Here is a 24200-nt window from a genome sequence, read left to right as displayed (position 1 = left end):
TGTTTTGAGTGTCTGCAATGTGTCGGGTTCTATGCTAGGTGCTCAGGATGCAGAGATAAACAGAAAGAACTGGGCCTTGACCTCAGGAAGTTCACAATCTAGACAGGGAAACTACTGAAAATACTCTTTCTAAAGAAAGCATTAACCCTACCCCCAGCCCCAGGCTGGCACCAATTCCGCTCAAGCAAACATTTAAGTGCATACTATGTATAGAGCACCATCCTGGGCTTTACACTGAGCTAGAATGATAAGCATTCTTTTCCCTCAAGAATCTTTAGGAAGATTAGACATTTATACAAATCATTTGAAACCAATGAGAATATTATTAAGGGCCATGATGAAAGTTCAAAGTAAATGATTTGTAAGTTAGGAGTGGGATAGAGAGAGAAGGGAGAGAACTTTTCTAGCTAAAGAAAAAGAAAGCCTTTTTTGATGAGGTGTCATTTGAGCTGCGCCTAATTATTACAGAGAACTCAAAGTGCTCCACTGATTTGGTCTTTGTTGTCTCCTTTCTTTTTTCTTTTTCTTTTTGGTTTATATATTTGTCTTTTCATGTCTGTATCTTACAGACATGAAAACTGAGTCCTGGATAGGTCACCACTTATTTGAGGTCCCTCAGTAAATCCAGCGGCATGCCTACAAGATGCCCAGTTCCCCATTTCCCAGCCCTGTATTTCATCCATCAGACATAACTGCCTCAGAACAGACATAGCAGTTCTGTGGGATAATTGCATTTTAAGTGAACTGTCTGTACTATGTAAACACCTCTGCAGAAATGGAAGAGTGTGTAGCTTGATAAATAAAATCATTTCTGCTAATAATTGCTTCTGCGTAGGGATTATGGATCTAACCTCTGGGAGAAGGTGTACTAAAAAGCGTGTGCTGAGATTCATTAATTTTTTTTAAAGTAATTCCACAATTGGAGCTGAATGTGGACTGCCCATCTTGTTCTCATATAGAAAACCAGTGCACCTGCAAATGGATGTGTGGGTGTCTTCCCAGTCTTCAATGCCAGGGCTGTGATTAGAGTCTGTGGAAGATGATATTTTAATCTTCCATGTACATGCTTGTGTGGGGGGCTCTGTCCACAGCCAGGGTAACATGACCAGAGTGCAGAAAGCAGGATTTTCTCCAGAGTGCATGCAGTCATATGGTTTCTTTATGGTATTTGCCCTACTCTGGGAACAGAATATTGGAGGTGGGTCATTTGCTTCCATCCCACTGCACAGTCCTGACGGGCTGTAAGGTAGGACCGTGCCTCAGATGACACTGCCTATGGCACACCTGAGAGCACTTTCTACTCTGGGCTCTTCCTTTTTGTCTTCCTCTCCTATCTCTCCATACTGTCTCTGCTCCTAGACTCTAGAGAGGCAAGATGCCCAGTATGGTTGGGCTTCAGTCAGACTACATGGTTCCAGTCCCAGAACTATCAGCTTATTCCTGAGCAAGTTATGAAACCTCTCTGAACCAAAGTGTCCTCAACCATGAAATGCGGCTACTAACAGTTAACTTCCTTATGTAGTTATGAGGAATCAATGTCCATGTAGAGCATTTAGCACAGTACCTAGCACATTTCAGTGCCCAATTAAGTGTTGTCTGTTACCCTTATTGTTTTGTCCCCATCCCATTCCTTTCACTCTTTCTTGTTTTCTCTTTCTCTTATCTGTGAAGATTGGACCTGCCCGTGTCTGATCACCCTTGGGGCTGGTATTGGACTCGACTGATGCTTAAGTGATATGGGACTTCAACAGCCTTTGTCCCTGACAATATAGTGATGGGAATGTAGGAGATGGTATTATCTCTCATGCTTTAGTTTTGTTTTTTATTAAGCCCTGAAAATAACACCTGCCTGTAACCACATAGAAGCAGGTTGAATTAATCATGTCAAAAATATGGTAGTCCCTTTCCTAAGAGGAAAATGCTAAAGAAATAATAATGGAACCATAATTAGTAATCCATGTATTTTGCATTTTATTTTGTACTAATGTGTATAAAGCCTATAATCTAATATTAGCTCTTATGCATCACCTAGTTATGGAATTTTTGCACAATCTCCCAAGCAGCTAGAGGCTTTTAGGCCACCTGTGTCAAGGTCCCTGACGTTTGGGTATCTGTTTTAAAGCTACATGTGCTTCCACCAGGTGAAGGTATGATCCTCAGACTGTAGAGTGATCTGCGGCCCTAGTCTAGAAAGTGGTCTTTTTCTAGTGTGAGTGTACTCCCCCAAACTTTGAGAAGATGAGCTTTAAGTAGAGCTATAAGAGGTCAGGAGGTAGGAAGCAGAGGTTAACAAATGACTAAAAATATACTGTAATAGAATTTTGTTGTTGACCTGCCGATCCTCCATTCTAATGGAACCATCTGATAAAGGGGATCTCGCGTATGGTTCCATATATAGAACTACAGGTTACTATTTCTGGGTGATTTCAAAAAGAGTTGTTATTAGTGGGACCCGTGTTCTCTACTTGGTAAAATAAATGGAAGCTACCTTCTCCTGATTTTTTTCACCTCACCTTCTTGTCTATTTCTCAACAGTTCGCAAAGGTTACCGGATCCAAGCTGACAAAGAGAGAGACTCCATGAAGGTCCTATACTATGTCGAGAAGGAGCTGGCTCAGTTTGATCCAGCCAGAAGGATGAGAGGCAGATGTGAGCATCTGTTAGTTTTATGTGATCTGTGCATCGTGCTAAAGGGGATTTGGGGGTGACCACACGTGGGCAGGCCTGAGCTTTCAGGGTCAGAACTAGTAGGGGTGCTGGTGATACCATCCTACAGAAAGTAGTTTTGAGTACATAGAGGAAAGAAGAAAGGGATTCTGGTATGAAGAATAGAGCAGTCACAGGGAACTATATTCAATATCCTGTAATAAACCATAATAGAATTTTTTAAAAAAAAGAATAGAGCAGTCATGTACCATCTTGGTTCCTGTTGTGTCTCTCCATGGGGCAGTCAGTACTGCTGGGGCTGTGCAATCCTGGGGTTGGAAATATTTTATTAAAACAGCCTTTCCCTACTACTCCCTTTAAAATATATTCAAAATAATGACTTGGGATGTGGAAGCTTGAGTATCAGTTTTTTCCAACATGAAAGGCCCTAGCATTGAATGACAGTCCAGCTGCCCGACTTGCCATATCAGTGAAAGTGAAAGAGCAAGTCAGCCAAAGAAATCTCGTAAAAAAGAGGGCTGCATTCCTTTGAGATGCCCAGCAGCAGAGGCTGAGGGGCAAGCAAAGAGACTGCCCCTCTTGTCCAAAGAACGTTTTAATTACTGAGTCTTTAGGTATCAGGGCCCCAACCCTTAACTCACCCACAGCCCTTGGAGACTTTGCAGCTGACACGGCTGATTCTTGATTTGGATTCCAAATTACCATCTATCATGAGAGGCAGCACAGGGCAGGTCTGACACGGACAGGCTAATTATCAGAGGGTGCTGGCAGGCCTGGGAGTGAGGTCCCTACGTTTCTCTCTTTGAACCCTCCTCGCCTTGGAATCAACGAGAGACTTGATGGCATTGTTGGGGAAACAGTCCCAGACTAGAGGAGCTTTATTCAGATTAAAGACAACATATTCCTCCCAGTTTGCAATTCTAATTTCATCCTGTCTGAGTTGCATCCATTGCTGCCTCCACCCACCACACTGGTTATAAAAAGACCATCTCCAGATTGGAATGTCAGGAATGCAGATGTCACTGCACTTGACAAGCTAGTTGTAACAGTGTTGTCATGGATCCCTGTAAGGGGACAAAGACAGAGATAGTCAGAGATCAAGGAGAAAGAGCCCACGGAGGAAATCTGTGAATCTCACACACACAGAGAAAAAGTGAAAAACGGAGGTTGAAAATAAAGGGTGGATCCCAGGTTAGGTGATGTCTTCTGTCTGCCTGGATTAAAGTGGTCTCCAAGGGCTGGCTGGCCATAAGGTAATGACCAAGGAATCTTAGAGTCCAAGGGATGGCCTGGGTCGACAGATGAGGAAACAGAAGCCGAGAGGGTTGATGTGATAGAATCAGGACTAGAACCCAGGTCTTCTGATTCCCGTCCTGCGCCCTTTTGTTAAACTAGAAACTTTGGAGCCAACCGTGGATGGTGCCATAGCTGCAGCGGCAGTTTCGAGTCAAAGACCACAGCCTTCTAACTCATAGGACTTTAGGATGTTGGGGCTGGCAGAGACTGAGGCTGTTGAATCTACCTCCCTCATTTTACAGAAGAGGCAAGGGAGGCAGAGAGGGAAAGTAACCAGTGCTCAGTGTCGGGGCCAGAACTGGAGCCCAGCACTCCTGAACCTGCAGGTTGACATTACCGTAACTGCAGAGAGATGAAGTAGGAATCTAGTTCTCTTTAGTTTGAGAGGTTCTATTGCTGAAGAGCAAAGTAAACCCTGGGGTGGATCACGGACAGAGGACACTCTTGAAGATCTCATCTTAAAATAAGTCTCATCATTTCAGGTGCGGCAAGGGAGTAATAGATTCTGTAAGAAACAGGAGTTTCAGGGTCAGGCCCATGAATTTCCCAGCCAGTGTGATCCTCATACGCCTGTCCCGTGTAAACAGGGGGTTGCTCTTAGGAGATTTCAGTCTGGAATCAGCAAACTACAGCTCCCAGGGCACATATGTTCCATCTCCTGTTTTTGCGAGTAAATTTTCTTGGAACACAGCCATGCCAATCCACTTCTGTATTACTTATGACTCCTTTCATGTTGCAATGGCAGAGTTGAATAGTTGTGACAGTATGGCTTGCAAAGCCTACAATATTTACTCTCTGGCCCTTTACAGAAAAAGTCTGCCTATCCTGCTCTAGAGTTCCATTATTAGGTGCCTGTGAAGTGGGAAATTGATGTTCATGTTCACTGTGGCAGAAATTTTAGAGCAGCATACAGCCTGGACTATCCAGCACATCAATGGTGAAACAGAGCTAGCCCTTAGTATCTGGAGAAATGAAAACTGTCCATTATTCCCTGAAGTTTAAGGAGAGGTCTGAATAAATAATGTCATTTTTCAATAAGCACACTTGGTGCATTTTAAAGTCCTCTTCTGTGTGGTTCCCGGGAGATTGGAGTTCGCTGGGATCGTGAGAAAAGAAAGGTTCTAGATTTGATTAATCAATAGGATCTGAGTTGTTTTCCTTTAAAATAGGCATGAACTAGTCCATTCTTCTTATGGGGCAGAAAAGGCTTACAATTAGATTATAATTCAAAACCAGCTGTTCACATGACCAAACTGAATGGCATTCCTGGTCAGCCTTGTGTCCTGGTAAAACAGGACAAGGAGGCTGTGTTGATGCTGTGGGGGGAGACCCTCCCTTCCCTTCATGGGTGGGAACTAGCAAAAATTCTCTGCTCCTCTAAGGACCGTTGGGGATAGGGAGGAGACGAGGTAGAGGGGAAACTGAGACACACATTTGTGCTTCCCACATCTGATCTCGGTTTACCTCTTTGCTCAGCAGCCAGGCCCTACACCTTATAAATGTTGATTCTGATAACAGTTTGAAGTTCAGAGGATTTTTGGAAAACGAATGGATCCAGTTACATTACAAATAGATTCGCTAGATTTATTTTGTAAGTAATGTGAAATTCAACCCATTTCAAAGTTTTATAAATAAATAGTTTCTTTTTTTTTTTCTTTCCAGACCGTGACTCTGGTCCTTATTCACAAGTGCTTTTGTGAAAAGCTACTTAGGCCACCCTAGGAAATGAGAACGCTGTGACCATCCCCTCCCTCTTTACATTGTCGGGCTAGGACCAGAGTATAAGCAGAGGCCCAGAAGCCCTAAGTGCAGCCCAACCTTCCCCTTTTCTTCCCGCACCTCCAAACAGCTGTCCTGGCCACCCATGGCCCCATACTCTTTGGGGAGTGGAAGAGGTCTGCTCAGGCCCTGGAAATGGACTTGGTATTGTCTGGGGAAGATAGTCCAGGTTCCTGGATGAACATCCAGAAGGGGGGTGGGTGGCCATTAGGTGTGTACATCTCCTTGGCCCTGTGGACTCCTCGCTCTGTGGGGAGAGGCACAACTGCAGGAAGCTGGAATGGGGTGCCTCTAAAGCGGAGGTGTAGTACTGACTCTGAAGGCCCCATCTTGGGACTCAGCCAACAGTAGGGAAGATCCTGTGGTCTGTGGCTTCTCTCTCTTTTTGTCCCTTTTGCCTCATGCCTGGGATCATCATGGCTCATCACCGAATTAAACAACAAGAAGAAAAACATTTGAGCAAGGATGCTGATGTACTAGGAGGAGACCAGCTGTAGAGAGCCCAAGTTCTGGGAAGCCTGCCTTAGGTGGAACAATAACAATTGTTTTCCTATTCCAAGAACAGAGTGTGTAGGAAGCCTCCCTCTCTGTAGGCAAGTGGGCTTCTAGCTGGAGCCAGTTCCTGCTGAGCTAAGAACACAAATACCACTAGTTCAGGTCTACAACCCACCCTGGACAGGATTGAGGCCCTCAGGTGGGAGTTTCCCAAAGCCTCTAGTCTCAGCCGTTAACCGAGTTCCCATTCTGTTCTGTGGGTAGGAAGCTCTGTCATGCCTGGTTTTTGTCCCTGCAGATAACAACACCATCTCGGAACTCAGCTCCCTGCATGAGGAAGACAGCAGTTTCCGCCAGTCTTACCATCAGATGCGAAGCAAACAGTTCCCTGTGTCTGGGGACTTGGAAAGCAATCCTGACTACTGGTCAGGTGTCATGCGAGGCAGCAGTGGGGCAAGCCGGGGGCCCTCAGCCATGGGGTATAACAAAGAGGATCTGGAGAGCTTCAGGCACAGGTGAAGATGGCTGTGGCAGGGCAACGCTGGTGCTGGGCGTGAGGGGGCAGGAGCTGGGAGGCAGGGTGTATCTGAGGCTGCTGTGATCCAACAGCATCTCTGTCTGCCCGTCTAGGTTATCCTGCCACATCTTTCTGTGGGCTGTTGAACATCCCTTTCCCACATTTATTAAGCAAGGGAACACTTGGGACACCATGTGCAGAAGTAATCACTCAAGGCTCTTTGCAGAGGGTACTCTAGACCCCTTAATGAACCTTGTTAACATTTCTCTGCTCTTCTCATGTTTTATCCTATAACCTCTAAAAAACCCCACCCGTCACCTCCATCATTTTTGATCATCTGTTTTGTGAAAGGTCAAATGCCAAACGTGTTATACTGTTACATTTGAGTCTCATAATTCTAAAAGGGAGGTACTATTAATGTCCCCATTTTAAGTTGGGGAAACTGAAACTTACAAATGCTAAGGAACTTATCCTGGGCCACATGGCCAATGAATGTGGGGTGGCCAAGTTGTCTGTCCAGTTTTGTGTAGCCAGTGCCCACCAGACAGCACCTTCCCCACTCACCTATCCTATATCTTGAAGGGCAGTAGATATTGCTTTTCTCTCAAAGTACCAACTGCAGGCTCCCTCTTGCCTGCCACCCCAAGAGGTAACTTGCCCTCGGCTCGGAGGAAGGAAAAGGCCTCTGTTTGTCACCAAATATTACAGGGACTCCGTGGGCCACCGCTGTGTGTACTGCAGGCCCACATCACCCACGCTGGCTTTGAGGGTGTGAGGAGTGAGTCAGGAGGCTGTCAACCAGAGGTCACACCATAATGGCCAAAAGAAGGCCCAACGTGTGTTTCAGCACCGTGTAGATCACAAAGTATTTTTATCCACACAACCCCATCTTGATCCTTAACACTAACACTCGAGATGGGCATGGCCGCCTTGAGCTTGTTGTTTGTTGATTCTGAGGCGTGAGAGATGCCCAAGGTGATTCATCCAGCCGGGAGCGGAGCCGTGGTTCGGACCTCTGTCTCCTGACAGAGGCCCCAGACACGACAGGGGCCCTTAGATCCCCGCTCAAGCTCACTGCCTCGCGCACGGCTTACCTGGACTGACAAGCGCCTCCTCTGCCCGCAGCCAGCAGCGCTCCAAATCCGAGATGCTGTCGCGGAAGAACTTCGCCACCGGGGTACCGGCCGTCTCCATGGACGAGCTGGCTGCCTTCGCTGACTCCTACGGCCCGCGGTCCCGCAGGGCGGAGGGCAACAACCACGAGGCCCGGGGCGGGAGCCGCTTCGAGCGCTCAGAGGCGCGGGCGCACGGGGGCTTCTACCAGGACGGCTCGCTGGAGGAGTACTACGGGCAGCGGAGCCGCAGCCGGGAGCCCCTGACCGACGCGGACCGCGGCTGGTCCTACAGCCCCCCGCGCCGGCGGCCGCCCGACGACGCACACCTGCCCCGCCTGGTGAGCCGCACGCCGGGCGCCGCGCCCAAGTACGACCACTCGTTCCGGGGCGCCGGGGTGGAGCGGCAGGCGCTGCCCGAGGGCGCCAGCCGCGGCGGCAGCCTCGAGACGCCGTCCAAGCTGAGCGCGCAGCTCGGCCCGCGCAGCGCCTCCTACTACGCCTGGTCGCCGCCGTCCACCTACAAGGAGGGAACGCCGCAGGGCGAAGAGGAGGACGCGCCCGACGACGCGCTGCCTCCCTACAGCGAGCGCGAGCTCAGCCGGGGCCCGTCCTACCGCGGCCGTGACCTGCCCTACCACAGCAACTCGGAGAAGAGGAAGAAGGAGCCCGCCAAGAAGACGGTGAGGCCCAGGCAGCATCCACGGGGTCTGGGCGGGGACCCAGCGGGCACGATCGCTGTCCAGGAGCCGCGGGGCTGGGGAGGAGGGAGAGCTGAGAAGTGGGGCCCAAGTGGAGGGAGCGGGTCCTCCTGCTTGGGGAACGCAGGTGTCAGGCTGGTTTGTCCCCCGCTTCCCTCTATCCAGGACCAGGTGAAGTAAGTGAGTATGGGCCCCTGGAGCATTGAAAAAAGGCAGAAGTAGCAGGTGCGTAGGTGTAGGGTATTCGAGAGCATTAATGACGAGCTTTAAGAAGCATTTAGCATCAGGGATTCTGGGGGTCATTACTACCACAGGCCTTTAGGTGGGCTTCTGAGGTCTGCGTGCAGACGATCTATGCTCTATGCATGCTTATATGTGCCTTCCTCCCCATCCCTTACCCCCTTTAGGGTGAGGGTTTGTAACTTGCATCAAATGCCCCAAAGAGTCCACATTCCCGAGGTTAGTAGCCATCGGTGTTCATGAAGGACAGCTCACTTCTTTTTTCCTTTGACGTTTATTTGAGTGTAAACTATCCTATGCCCGGTATATGTGAAGGAAGTCTTTCAGTCCCTGCCCAGCTAATTGTCTCTTGTGTAAGTGGCCTTATTTAGACTTTGTTTTCTTTCTAAATGCCAAGAGCAGCCCGCTCCATCCCTCAGCCCCCAAATGTGACCTCAGAGATTGTTGGGGGACAATCACAGATGTGGGTTTCCAAGGTGCCTTTGTACTCCAGAGGCCACTCTCCAAGCCCGGATGCTTCTGCCCCCTCCTCAGTTACCCTGCCTCTCCCACCATTTTGTTCTTCATGATTCCAAGCTGGACATTTTCTTTAGTGTGTAGTATGGGGAGAGAACATGAACAGAAAAAGGTTCTGGCATGATTATTAACCCCTCCAAAACAAAAACTGTGATGACCAAAGTACTGTGAGTAGGGAAGGAACTTTCAGGTGATATCAGGTTTATGGTACACCATCTGCACTAACTGTTGTGGAACTGTAAACATTGTAGTTATCCTTAAAGGGGTGAGAAGTTATTCTGTGGCCATGGGACTAAGTTTCATGAGATGTATGTTGGCTTCAGCACCAGTTAAAGCTTAGGGACAGTAGTCACAAGCCTAATGAAATGCCCTAAAAGTCAGGGTGTGCCAGGCTCTGAACAGGTGTGGACTCTGCCCAGGGAGCCATCTGTTGTGTTGGGTTGGGTTTCTTTAATCAGGCTCTTCCTGCTCTTCCCCCAGAGTGACTTTCCAACCAGGATGTCCCTTGTGGTCTGATGTTTGTTTTCAAGACAACTCTCTGGATGACTAGAAATCAGAAGCAGAAAACGGGAACAAGACACAAATCCAAGAAGCAGCAGGCCCGGGACCTTCTCTGGCCACCACCTTGGAAGATTTGCTGATATTTGCTTTGGCAAGGGATGGGCGGCAGCCTTTAAGGAAGGCTGATTCCAAACCTCAGTGCCCATCTAACTAGTTTGAGAAACTTATCAAGAAAACAACTACGTGTGAGCACATTCCCACACATGGAGTTTCTCACCCACAGAGTTCATCCTGCCCAATCTCCTTCCTTAGCCAAACCAGGATTCCTTTTCCAATTCTGAAAGGGAGTTAGCTCTGGACTGCTAACTTCCAGATAATGCTTATGCCTACAGTCTGCTTTTCTATACCTCCTGTGCTGTGCTTAGAGACAGAATTGGTTACTACTATTAGAAGGGATTCACTGACAGCGGAAGATAGTGTCAGACAAAATATACCTTTTAGCCCCATTACCTCCCAGTCACTAGTCAATGACTGTTGTTACACTGAAATCAGGCCTGTGGTGAGCTCAGTGACAGTGACCTGTGGGACAATCACAGAAATGGCTTCAGTGTACTGTTCTGAATGACAGTTCTTGAGTGGCTGGAACAAAGCAGGAGCTGTCAAAGTGGTATTTCTTCTTCCATCTGAGAACATAAACTGCTTTTTCTCTTTTGGCACAGCAACGTCTGAGTCTTGGACATCAAGGGCTCTCCCTGTCCTCCCCTCTCCTGGACTCTCCACAGGTTGGTGCCACACACAGAGCCCTGCCTCCCTCTGCACTCTGATTAGGTGGTCATCAGGTGCCTTTTGATAAATGATTAAAATATACACATGAAAGAGAAGAGGGAGAAAAAGAGGAGAAGGCAGTAATGCAAAATAGAGAAGAATGAGAAGGAATCTAAGAAGAAAAGAATATATTGTCTCCTTATAATTTGAATATGGGCCATTTCCCCTACAGACTCCACTGGATCTTCTGTGTGTTTTATACTTCGTTTACCATGAGTTGTTCCTGCCATCCCAGCTTCTTCATTCCAGGACACCTGAGTGTGGGACAGGCATCCCTGGGCCTCACCAGGCTGCCACCCTAGATGCTCTTGGGAGATGAGAGATATTATCCTTCCTTTCTCAGGAAGGAGCACTTCCTACTCCCACCCTTGCCTGAATGAGAGATGTTGCCTAAATCCCAAAGCTAGATCTCTCTGGATTTTGTCATTTGTATAGATTGTGAAAAGTGGCCACTCGTCCCTTCTCATCAAGAGGTGCAGTTGGTTTCTCAACCCCTTGAATCTGGGACTGGCCATGTGATTTGATTTGGCCAGTGGCCCAATAACAGATGTGACACAAGCAGAGACTTGACAAGTTCTTGTGCGTGGGGCTTGTCCTGTCTTGCTGCTCTTGGGAAACTTGCAGTCACCACCAGGTGAATGAGCCTGGGCTAGCGTGCTGCATGATGAGAGAAAGGGGCCCAGTTACCCCCATCACCCTAACTGGCAGCCTATCAACTCTCAACTGATTGCAAAAACATGAGGGAGCCCAGCCAAAACCAACAGAAGAACTGCCTACCTGAGCCCAGCCCAAATTGCTGATTCCTACTCAAGGCATGAGAAGTTGGTGCACTCTTTAAATGTCCATTTCTCTTCAAGGAAAAACTGGCTTTTTCTTCTTGTCTGAATGTTTAGCCCTAAAACCCTGACTCCATCTAACCTTAGGTATCTCTCAGTCTCCACTTTCTTTGACAGACTTTTGTCAGAGCTTTTCATCCCACACTGTTACGTTGGGATACATGGTTGGGTCAAATCACTGGAGGACAATGATGCTTGGCGCTATCCTGCTGCTCCCAGCAGTGGTCCATCCTCTATCTATGGGTCCATGGACAACCTCTGAAAAAGGCTTCTTCTTCAGCATTTCCTTGGTCTCTCCAGAACCGTCTGACTGGAGCTAGGCCCTTTTCTCAGAGTACCATTCCTCTGGTATCCGTTTAATTCATGGCATTTCCAAACCAGTCCTATGTGTGCAATGAAATAAAGAAGTGGCCATAGGTGAGGATCAGAAGGATGAGTTGTTGTCACTGCCTGGGGGAGAGCTGGCCCGCCAGAGGACTTCACGGTGGCCTTGGCCTGTGTGAGTGGAACCAGAAGAACAGTTCAGCCCAGTGCTGGCACTTCCAAGGGCTGGAAGACACAGGCCATAACCCTGGTGCTGAGTTTTAGACTTGCTGGCGTCCCTGGCCTCTGAAAGCTTTAGCTCTGGTCTGTTTTTTTGGGCCCCGATTCCGATGGAAAAGATGATTAAAGCATCGTTTCTTAGTCACCAGCTTTGGATTTCAACTTGCTCAGGCAATTTTAGAGAATCTTGGGTAGCTGCAGTAGCTATTATCTCATTATACTGAGCCACTGTGTCAGGCTATTCACCACCAAAGAGCCCCATAGCACCAGCTGCAGAGACCAAAAATACTGCTTTTATTAGTCAGGGACATGTATGATTTTGGTGAAGGTTGAAGGGAGCCATGGGAAAGAATTATTAAAATTGGAAACCTGCAGTCCCCAAACAACAGAACCACAGACAGACAATAAAAAATACAGAGATGATAACAGGCTACTGAAATAACCTGGGGAGATGGAACCAGGTTGTCCTCTGAAGGGCTGCATAAATCGCTCAGACCTCCAGGCCTCCAGTCGAGAGATAACAGTCATTTCTGGGTATGTGGACAGGAGATAAGGTTGACTGGACAAGTAAAGGCAAAGCTGGCCATCCTCGGCACCCTAGCTTTTCTCAACACATCCTTCTGTGTCTTCTCCCCTAAATAGTCTGTCCTGCATAGGAAGTGCTCATACATGTGAGCTTCCTTCCTAGGTGTTATTAGGGGTACAAGATAAGACTTGTGTAAGACTTGGTCTCCGTCCATGGGGACCCTGCCATTGAATAGGAGGAATAAGACATGCCCAAGAAAGAACTGGGAGATTTTATGCATATAATATGAAATATTGCTATGGATAAATTACAACAAACCCAGAGAATTAAAGGTTTTTAATTTAAATGGGTATATTTTGATATTTGTGTTGTGTGTATTTGTCCATCCATCCTATTTAAAGATATACTCAGTGATCTGAAAAGCCAATATTAAAAAGTCTGAGCGGAAAGAGGTGAGTTAGGATGGGGAGGGTTGAAAAGCAGAGGCCCCAGTGGGATGACGCGTGAGAGTGTTTGTGAGTCACAGCTGAGTCAGAGACGTGTTGGATGAGGGGGCATGGATGCAGGTGGCAGGCAGATGAACTTCTCTAGGCCATGCAGAGACTTATGAGGAAGCTGGGGACATTTGCTGGACCTAGTGCTCATGGGGCAGCTCTCCAGGGGTTCAGTTCTGCAGCCATGAGTGTTGCTGTCCAACTCCACTAAGGCAGAGAATGTCTTGCAGAGATGATCGGCCTCATCTCCATTCTCTGCACCTGGCATGGGACTGTGCAGACTGGGCATGAGAAGTGGCTGCCACTCTAGCCCACGGCTCTCCACACTGAAAAGACCTAGCCACATCTGTAAATATTTCTAAATAGTCTGAAAGACTTCCTATAGGTAATCTGATGAGACCTTAGGCAGCCTTTGAGAGAGGCTAAGATCACAGATAGTGTTGAACTCACCCCCTCTTTTCTTTATAGATGGAGGAATAAGCCATCGCTGCCATTAGTGAAGTCAAAACCCTAATTGGGTCTTTTCTGTTGGATCAGTGTTTCCCCAGATTGCCTAACCATATGAATTACTTGATTGCTGTTGAAAATGTATTGTTAGGCCCTGCCTGGGAGATTGACGGGGTGGGTCTGGGGCTAGGATTTGTACTTTTAACACGTATTTCAGGAGAGTCCTATGATCATCTGTATTTGGGAAATCTTACACTAGATCATACCTCATCATGTGCCCCAAAACACTTGGTCGTGAAGCTTCCTCAGGGTTCGAAATGTTTTCTTCAAATGTCCTGGTGAGGTCGCTCGTTCTCCCTTGGGGCTGGCAGTGGCGAACCCCCCAGCAGTCTGGCTACGATGGTGGTGACTGGCTCGCCAGGGTCCAGGGGTAGGAGAACGGTGTGAGGGAGAGAGAAAGGAGCACTAGAAGCACGCCCCAGAAGGCTGTTCCAGTTGTTTCCAGTCCTAGAATAGAGATCCTGTTGTGACAATCTCAGATCTGAGAACAAGAATTATAGGTAGTTTTCTCATTCCCTTGATGTCATTCTGAGCAAAACTTAGATCATGAATAGAAAGAAAAGAGACCATTGGGGAACTGGCAAAAATAAATCACTTTTTGAAGCATTCAAATCGTCAGCCTGGCTGGTCAACACCTACTTCTGCCTTTAGACTCAAAGTGGGATGGGCAAGAACAATAAAATCTATGTTATATATCCTTCCAACATCAGATTTAAACGCTTCCACAATCTTACAGGGGTTTGAAATTGATTTATAAGATGTACAGATCCAGATTCACCAAAATAGGGGCCAGGTACTTAAAGAAAAAAGTGCCTAGTTTTTTCCCGCCAGTATCCTTCCTCTCTTCACCTGGGAAGCCACTCCGTGAAGCTCCAAGTAAGGGGCTTTTAACAACAGAGAGGAGCAAGGATAGTGTGGAGCTGCTTTAAGCAGCAGCCTGAGCTTTAGCACTGCCTGAGGGGAGTAAGAATAAAGTTTGTATTATTTTTCTGGTGCATTACTGTTTACAGACCACTTTCACATGCATTATCGCATTTGATCCTCACAGTGATCCCCGTGGTAGAGGCAGGGTGGACGTGGTGGTCCCATCAAACAATGTAAAACTGAGGCTGAGGGGCTTCCCTGGTGGCGCAGTGGTTAAGAATCCGCCTGCCAATTCAGGGGACACGGGTTCGAGCCCTGGTCTGGGAAGATCCCACATGCCGCGGAGCAACTAAGCCCGTGCGCCACAACTACTGAGCCTGCGCTCTAGAGCCCGTGGGCCACAACTACTGAAGCCCATGGGCCACAACTACTGAAGCCCGTGCGCCTAGAGCCCGTGCTCCGCAACAAGAGAAGCCACCGCAATGAGAGGCCCATGCACTGCAACGAAGTGTAGCCCCCGCTCACCACAACTAGAGAAAGCCCGTGCACAGCAACAAAAACCCAGAGCAGCCAAAAATAAATAAATAAATAAATTTATTAAAAAAAAAAAAAACTGAGGCTGAAAAAGGCTAAGTGATTTGCCTATAGTCAAGTAATTTTTTGAATCATAGAGCCAGGCCTTCTGACCGTCTGTCAAGGGTTCTTTCCAATTCCTATAATACCCGTGGAGTGGAATCAACCCAGCATCTGGGGAGAAGAGATGCTCACTCATGGCATCACCGGGGTGAAGCTATGGAGACAGGCACTGTGGCTGCTTCATCCTCCTAAGCACTGGTCCTCAAATACTGCACTAAGAGGGAGTCAGCTCTACTCAAGAAGACTTTCATTTTCATTAGCCGTGCTGGAGGGGGAAAGGCTTTGATAAAAATGTGCTTCAGATTTTAGAGTCCTTCCGGAAGAGGAATTTCTGAGCCAAACTACAAATTCATCTAGACTCAGAATTCCGGGGCTTGGGGGTGACCTGCCTGGAATGAACTATCTGGCATCTTCACTGCATTTGGGGATTTTAGGTAGAACTAAGAGGGGCCAGATATAGAGGGAGCCAATACAGCAGTTTAGTTAATAGTTATGTTAGGGTTTCTTGTTGAGGCTGGATACAGGTCTAGGTCGTCTGGCTTATTTCTTCTAGGGTGGCTAGAAGAGATACAAACTTGCCTCTTACCTTGGCTTTCAGAAAAGCCACTCTATTAACAAAGGTATTGGGCACTATCCAATGAGAATTTCCTTGTGGGAATAAAGGAAAAGGGAATAGAAGGAACAACAGGACAAAGAAAGGTCAGAAAGCTGCTTCATGAGAGTCACCTGCCCAGTTATTTTTGTGCCTTGTCTGTGGCATCAAAACTGAAATATTTGTATCACTGTTGCCCATGACTTTTCTTCAGTGTCAAACATAACAAAGTGAATTTGTCTGTAACGTTTAAACTAAATAAAGCATTTTCACCTACATTGGTTATGAAGAACTCATGATTTAGCACAACTATGCTTAATCATGATCTGACATTAAATGACCTCAGCAGGGGAAAAAAAATCATACAATACATGACCTCCTCAGATTGTTTTAAGTACTGTAATGGGGAATGAATACTGTGGGACTAGAGGCAAGTACTGACAGAGTGTAATGTATGTTTTTATAGATTTTAATAAGCTACGGCCCGGATACACTCTGTGGCCACACTCACCACTCTCCACAGACTGTCTGACACTCAGGAGTTGAGGAGTAGGAAAGATGATTGGACAATGGGATGGTTCTCTTAGCTCATTTTCAAGAAGGGTCCAAGCATTTGCCTGCTAGAAATAGCACTTGGGGAAGGGAGGAAGGAAACTATTTGTGGGAAGACATTTTAAGTTCTGAAGAGATTTGAAAAATTCCACAGCATCATAATTTAGAGAAGGCAACTGAAAACTTTTGTTAGCAAAGGAAGTCATAAGTACCCCCAGAGAACAATTAATCCTCTCTTCTTGGCGAGGCCCTCTCAAGGGACTTCCAGACTTTAGGGTTCTGGTTGAATGGAAAATTTGTCCTTGCTTGAAGCGTCTGGACTCAATTTTCTTCTTTTAATGGTTAACTTTAAAATGTTCACATGTAGATTTAATTTAAAGTTAGACACTAAAACAGTTTAACTCTGATTACCTCCTCTGAACTTTCTGTGATTTTATCCATTGCTTTAATTCTATCGTGCTTTTCAGCTTTTTTAAAATATGGTGTTTGACTTATAAAGTGTTTGTTTAGAATCACCTACATGTTTTTTCTACACATCTTTTCTTCCTGCATTTCAGATCTGCTTTTGAAAACGTCTCCATTCTATCTGAAGGAAGTTTTCTTTAGTGATGGTCTATTGGTAGGATACTCTGTCAGTTTGTATTTGTTTCAAACAAAATCTTTACTTCATTCTTGTTCTTGAAAGATAGTTTTACTGAGTATACAATTTTAAATCAATAGTTATTCTCTCTTGGCACACTGAAGATATTATTCCACTCCCTTCTGCTTTTGTTGTTGCTTTTGAGAAGCCAGTTACCAATCTAATTATCCTTCCTTTGCAAGTAATCTGTCTTCTCTCTCTGGCTATTTTTAAGATTTTCTTCTTTTTTCTAGTGTGTTTTTTTTTTTTGTTTTTTTTGTTTTTGTTTTTTTTTTGCTTAACAACATGTGACCAGTTGTGTATTTCTTTTTACTTATTCACATTGGGATTTGTTGTGCTACCTGAAGCTGTGGATTTTTCATTAATGATGGAAAACTCTCAGCTATTAACATGTCAAATATTTCTTCTCCTCTTTAAACTCTCTTTTGAGAATTCCAATTGAATGTATGTTAGACCTTTTCATTCTATTCTACATATTGCTTAAATCTATCTTTTGTATTTTTCATCTTTATCTTTCTGTGGTCTCTTCTGGGTAATTCCTTCAAGTTTATCTTCCACTTCACAACTTTTCTCTTTAGTTTCCCCTAATCTCCTTCCTTTGAGTTTTCAATTAATAAATTTTTATAAATTTTTCATTTATAAAAATTCAATTTAGTTCCTTTTCAAATCTGCACGGTCATTGACGATAGTGTTTTGCTCCTTACTGTTGTATACAATTCCCTCTTATTTCTTTGAATATATTAAATGTACTAATTTTATACTTTATACCCAATAATTCTAATATCTGCAGTCTTTGTGGGTCTAATTTTGGAGTTTGTTACTTCTGCTAACTCTCACTCATGGTTTCTTGTTTCCTTATATGTTTTGTAGTTTTTGATTGTGAATTCATGTTTGGTAAAATGTCATATTGTATTGATGCCAGTCAAGAAAGACCTTTCTTGCTCCTTACCTGTCCTCATTCTCTCCATAATAACTCCACATCTACATACATATACACAGCAACCCTGGAGGGTCCAAGAAGAATAAGTGATTGAGGGAAGAAGCAGTGGAAGTGCTTAGTGGGGAAAATCTAGAAGGTACATGCATTTCTCTCTAATGCAAGCTTCTAGAGTAAAATGAGTCTACAATAGGGGAGAGCAAGAAACTTTACAAGTTGTCCACTTTGATCATTATAAAAGAATTATTATTTTAATTATGGAAGTAAGACTATTTGGGCGAGTTAAAAGTGAACAGATGCCATGTATTATTCAAGAGTAACCAAAGAAATTATGGATCTAGATTTCATTCAAGAAGCAAGGAAGGAGTAGACCCATAGGATGGATTAGAATTAGGCAATTGTGGGGAAAAATCAACTATTTTACATTTTAACCCTACTGATTTCTGTTTGCTTAATGTAAAAGTCATATTTTTATATACATTCAATTCAAGAAATAAAGAAGTAGACTGATTTCAGTCTCTGAAAAAAATCTTGGTAGAGACATCCTAATAATACTCATCACACCATCTAGGTGAAAGTTACATTTCTGCTGAATTGGTATTAAGCATTTCCTGAATGCTCATCAGGTGTCTTGAAATGACTCACCAAATATGTCAGGAGGTGTAGAGGTAGCTAGCAAGTTGCTCAGCGAAGGGGAGTGAGTTAGCCTGACACACCATCTAGTGGCACACATATAAAGGAACGCCTCTGGTGCTAACTTTCCAGGACTCAGGGTATTGAAGTGTGCCTCACAGTGTCTAAGAGTTGTATCCTTACAAAGTTGTGTATGAATTCACTTATGGAAAATCAAGTTAAGTGCATTAGGAGTTCTTTATTTGGAAGTGGTGAGTCCTTCTGTATGTTTTGCAAGTTTAGATCTTTCCATGTTATAGTTTCAGGGTAGACTTCTGTGGGTACCACTTGGGGAAAACCTCATGTTTCTTTCTTGGTACGAAGTGGAAATGAAGCACATTCTTCCCTTGATTTAAAGCTAATTTAATGTGTTCTTTTTTAACACCATTGAAATATAAGTACTGAAGTCATCTCAGACTCAGATGCTACAGAATTACAGTGAAGTCAGTTTCTCATTAACAAGCAAAAATTATGTCACTGAACTATGCAACCAAAGGATTTAAACCATCCATTCCCTGGCCTTTGTCTGTAAAAAGATGAATCAATCTCTCTCTCTCTTTCTCTCTCTCTCATTCTCGCTCTCACTCTTTCACTCCATCTCTAAAAAAACAAGCAGAGAAGATTCCATAGTCTCTTACATTAAAACACTTTTTATAAAAAAACAATCCTTGCTCTCAAGAGATGTTTTCTTATATTTTGTTTACATATCTTGTGCTGCAGCCCAGCACCAATGTATTCTTGGCTTGTTTTGTTTTTTCCTGAGATGTTCAGTCTCCAGTAGAGCAAAGCCAGAGAGAGAGATATGCCAACTTCTTTTTAGCACTGTTCTTATAAAAGCCCTTTGCTCAGCTAAATGGAGTTCATTTATAATGGACATTACTACCATCCCCTCTCTCCCATAGCCTCTTGGTGTTGCTGCAGTGGTTCAGGCAACTGGTTTTTCTTACTCCTTCATGCCAGAGAGACAGCCACTGAAGTTCCAGCTGAAGTTGCTTTCTTCTTGCAGCAGTATTAGTCAAAAATCTTTTGGTTGCGAATGACAGAAGCCCAGTTCAGGCTAGCTTAAGACAAAAAAAGGAAGAGATGGAGGTTGTGTATCAGAAAGATCCTGGGATAGATCATGGGATGGAAGAAGAGCTGTAGGAACTGAGGGAAAATCTGGGTTGTGATGTATTCAGATTCTCTCCCTGTCTATCACTCACATCTGTTTGTCTTTTTATATCTACATTTTTCTCCCATTGAGGACAGACCTTCTCTACAAGATAGGAATATAGTCACAATTGTGTCCAAGAGTCACAATTTTCCAGCTCACATGGCCCCAGGTAGGTGAAGGGTCTTACCCTTGGGAACAATCCTGGGGAAAGGCTGTGACTGACCCGTACTGAGTCATGTGCCCATCTTTGAGCTCATCCTTGTGGCCAGAGAGATGGCAAGTCCATATACGACTAGAAGGATGAGACTCAGTGATGGACTGGATAGTGGGATAAGAACATTTCTCCAAAGGAGGGAGGGAGGTGTTATGAATAGAAGTAGGAAAAGTGATGCTGGGCAGACAGAATACCATAACAACGGGCATCCACTACTGCATGCTGAAAGATTCTTCTCCTACTGTCATGGAGCCTTGAACACCCCTCAGGTGTAATATCCCTATCCAGGGCATTAGGGGGCTGTTTTCCTTGCAATTCAGTGAAAATTCTCACCAGAGCCTTCCACATACCGGTGTATCTCCTTGGTTACACTCTGCTCATTCTAAGTTGAGAAATCTGTCTCTGCGTCACTGCCTTAGTTAAGACTTTTCATCTCTTTCCTGGGTTAGTCTAATATCCCCCTCTCTTCTCTCCCACCTCCAGTGTTGTCCCCTAATAATTCACCTTCTACTTTGTTGCCAGAAGTTCTAGCTAGTTTCAAGAGAAATACTTGATGTTCGGCAAAGTGCCTTCTCCTTTCCTCTCCAAGTTCTACAGAACTGGGGACTTCTAGCCTCCCTCTCCACCTCTTTATTTTTTTCTGTACTAGCAGGAGAGGAGAACTAACTGGTTTCCCGAGAATCCCTGCAGCTCACCGGGCCACATTTCACGTGTAAACATGAGTGTTCACGGACCCCACGCTCTCTTTTCTGGTCCCACTTTCTCTTTCATTTCCCGTCTCAGGGTGGCCAGCACCTCTGTGCTTACTTCCCTCATGGGAGGGCGCACTTGGGTAGAGTCATCACTAGGCATCTTGGCCTCAGACCAAAGCTGCATTCTCTCACAAGTTTACTGGAAACCCTGCAATTAGGGAGATATTTGTCCCTCGGAGCCCTCATTTGACTTGTACTCTTTGTGTACATGTATGTGGCATTGGTCATGGGAAAACAGGGCTGTGCCACCCCAAACCTCTAATGCTACAGAGGACATTCGTTGACCAAAAAATATTTGTACATGCTATAGAAAGTTTATTGATGTATGTATCTGTACATATAATTTTTATGTTAGATTATGTGACTTTAAATATATCTTTTCAAAAAATTCATTAATTGCTTCTAGGCAACCAATGTCTCATACCCATCTGACCATAGATTTACACTTTCCATTCCAGCATTTGACACAGAAATTCAAACAAAATACTGAACAAGTTTTAACAAATTTAGAGCAGCAGTTTCTTGAGGGGAAAAAATCCATTTATTAAGAGATAGTCTCTCAAAGAAAAGCAAACACCATGTCCAAGGCCTCCGCATGAGGAGAACTTGGAGAGCGCCCATAGAGATTCTTCAGATTTAAATAACTCAATACAACGAGGGTGGATTTTCACAATGATCCAAACTCTCGTCATTCAGAGCAGGCCTTGGGGCGTTTTCAAAAGGAAACCTCTTCTCCAGGCATTTGAGGGATCTTGTGTCCACTTTCAGTGCTTCAGAAGGAAAAGTCTTCAAGAGCTGGCAAACAGCTCTTCATCACAGCAGATGCATCTCCCATTCCAAGAAACTTATCAACACAATTTTTTTGCTCTCAAGGAAATTTGAAACCAAATAAAATATTTTAAATTCTAGACTTATGGAGACCTGGGTTTTGTTTTGTTTTGTTTTGTTGTTTATAAAGCTGCCAAATGCTCCTCAGAGCATTAGAAAGAAAAAAGTCTACCTAAAGACTCTCACTGTAAGAATTGTAAGGGATAAAAAGGAACTACTTAACTCTGGCTTGTGGTAGAAGGCACCCTGACAGTAGGCAGTGCTGACCCACACAGAGGACTGGGTGCTGGGGCACTGGGCTGTGTGCCATGAACTGGTGGGTGCTGGAGCCCCTGGATCCAGGCAAAAACTTTAGCAGCACGTAGATCATCCAAGAGTGAGAGCTGAACACTCTCACACAAGCCATATCACACCTTGATAATGACCCTCAGTTACAAAATTCCAGATGTGTAAATATTTCCTAATCAGAAAACTGAAAGAAATAGTACAGTTGAAATTACGATACCAGGCCAGGCCAAAGTCTGACTTTGTCACACGCTGCTTAAAACTTTTCTGGCTCGCCACAGTCTTCTTGACACAAGGTCAAGTGCCTGAGAAAGTACACAAGGCTGTCTGTGGTCCAACCTCTTCCTGCCATTGCAGCTTCACTGCCAATTTCTACTTCAGCTTCTCTTTTTTCTTTTTCTTTGCGGTGCTCTCATATGCAGAATCATTAGGAGCACTTGAATACACTGCGTTGTTTTGCATCTTTGCGCCTTTATTGCAGAATGCCTTCCTCACCCTCTTTGGGCACCTTCTTACACATGTTTTAAGATTCAGTTTGGGTGTCACATCCTCTAGGAATCCCTGCTCTCACCAGGCTGAGCTAAAAGCCCCAGTTCCCTGCTTCCCCGGCAGTGTTCATCCTGTCGCTGCATTCAACATGAATTCAAAAGAATCCCTTTTTGTGTCTGTCCACCCACTGAAATGCAAGTACTTTGAAAGTATGCTTTTTTTGTCTCCTTCAGATCACTATGGTGCGTGGTACACAATATCTCCATCGTTAGCTGAACTAAACCAAAGTGGGATCATGTTATGATATTCTGAAATCTGTGATCGCAGGAGGGCTGGAGAGCAGTCACTCCCATGCTGGTTGAATATACCCAAACCCTTCCATATCCAGGTCACTGCTCAGCCAGGACAGATGACCTCAGTCACCTTGAGGCTTTCCTCCTAGCCATACGCTAAAGCAGAGGTTGGAAAACTTTTGAAAGGGACTTGCCAAGATACTGGTCCCTTTCTCAGTGACATGTAATCCTAGAGGGGTTTGGAGGGCAGGAGATGGGGATTGTGATTGTGTTCACCTATAAGCCATGGGCAAGAGGCCGAAGATTTTGGAGGTAGAAACACCTGAGGCCCTATACTGGCTGCTAACTTCAGCTGTTCACTCCAACTGAGGATATATATCCACAGAGGGTTTTGATGCTGTTGTGACTGAGACATGAAAGAAGTTACCAGTCTCTAGGCCACAAGCTGTTTGTGTGTGGTTTCATCAGCACCTAGACCAGCCATTACTATCCCCAAGCTATCCCTTCATGAGAACCATGAAGGATTATAAGCTATGTATCCAAGACAGAGGTATCAGGATTGGACAACTCAGGGGGGCCTGGAAGACATCCTGTCCAGGTAGTGGGGAAAATGGAGCACTGAGCTACTAGAGAAACCTACTCAGTCTCTGACTGCCTCTGGGTCTGCTCCCTTTCTCTCCACCATATCGGAGCCTCAGTTTCTTTTAGTCTAAAAGGCAACATATCAAGGTGACAGGTAGAAAATATCAGTGTTATGAGCATTCCTTAACCTCTTTCTCTTTCAGTGTACACCATATTGGGAAGAGCCAGCTCAGCATCTGCAATTTGTGATATAAAACAAGGTAATGAGTGAGGGCAGAGCCCAGAGGATCCTGGTCTGGCTCAGTGGATTCACATGGAATGAGCAGAGTATGGGAGAGAAAAGGGTAAAAGATAATGGTCGAGATGAGCTAGGAGATTTTGGAGAGGTGGAAGGAGATTTGGGGTATAAGATCTTGAGGGAGATATGAAAAGAATATTTTAAAGATTTTATTATTTTATTTGTTATGAATGAAATCCCTTCTGGCATTTTTGAGGAACTTTAGTATGTGTTAAACTGGTTATGACAGAATTTTAAAATCTCCCTTCTTAGCAAGATCTCTGTCTTGTCATCTAGCACAAAGGGATTTTTTGGTGGCTTCTTTGAGGAGGTGTTTCCATGCTTAGCATGAAAACCAGGGGAAGAAAGGACAAGATGCTCTATTGTGTAAGTGAAGGATGGAGGACTGATGGTTTTGGAGATGAGCTCCAGAGAACAGCCCCTGGATCCCCAGCAATCTTCCCACATTGCAAAGCATCTCCCTGACTCCTATCATCGGCCCTGGCTGTCTGGAATATTACTTTCTATTTCATACAATTTTAGATTGTTCCATGGCATGTTTATGTACACTGTTATCTGATTCATAACAAATCTGTGAGGAAAGCATAACAGGCATTTTTTTCCTCTATTTTACAGATGGGAAAATGAGATCACAAAGGGGAATGACTTTCTTGAGGTAATTTTTAAAAAGACAACAGACACTGGAACTAGCACCCAGGTATCTTGAAGCCTGGTTCATTAATCCCCATGACACTTAATTCTTTTTTTTTTTAATTTCTCATTACTTTTTTTTTTAACATCTTTATTGGAGTATAATTGCTTTACAATGGTGTGTTAGTTTCTGCTTTATAACAAAGTGAATCAGTTATACATATACAT

General features: G+C 44.8%; 1 protein-coding gene across 4 annotated transcripts in view; it reads left to right on the top strand.

The window, feature by feature from the left end:
* The window catches only part of ILDR2 (immunoglobulin like domain containing receptor 2), a 72482-nt gene that overhangs the window by 45558 nt on the left and 2724 nt on the right, over window positions 1–24200 (top strand). For 3 of the 4 annotated variants that reach the window (XR_008616978.1, XR_008616977.1, XR_003679458.1), the window contains 6 exons: window positions 2536–2649; window positions 6536–6752; window positions 7880–8549; window positions 9804–10069; window positions 10544–10606; window positions 23958–23997. Coding sequence is in view for 1 of the 4 variants with exons in the window: in XM_028488667.1 (XP_028344468.1) it covers window positions 2536–2649; window positions 6536–6752; window positions 7880–8549; window positions 9804–9839 (1037 nt within the window). In the remaining 3 variants the exon portion in view is untranslated. Of the gene's footprint in view, window positions 1–2535; window positions 2650–6535; window positions 6753–7879; window positions 8550–9803; window positions 10371–10543; window positions 10607–23957; window positions 23998–24200 lie in introns of those variants that run through there. The other variant, XM_028488667.1, reaches the window with a different exon arrangement.

Source organism: Physeter macrocephalus, chromosome 4 (assembly GCF_002837175.3).
Source record: "Physeter macrocephalus isolate SW-GA chromosome 4, ASM283717v5, whole genome shotgun sequence".
Taxonomy (NCBI): domain Eukaryota; kingdom Metazoa; phylum Chordata; class Mammalia; order Artiodactyla; family Physeteridae; genus Physeter; species Physeter macrocephalus.
The sequence above is the reverse complement of the archived record's forward strand: the minus strand, read 5'-3'. Positions and strand labels throughout refer to the sequence as shown.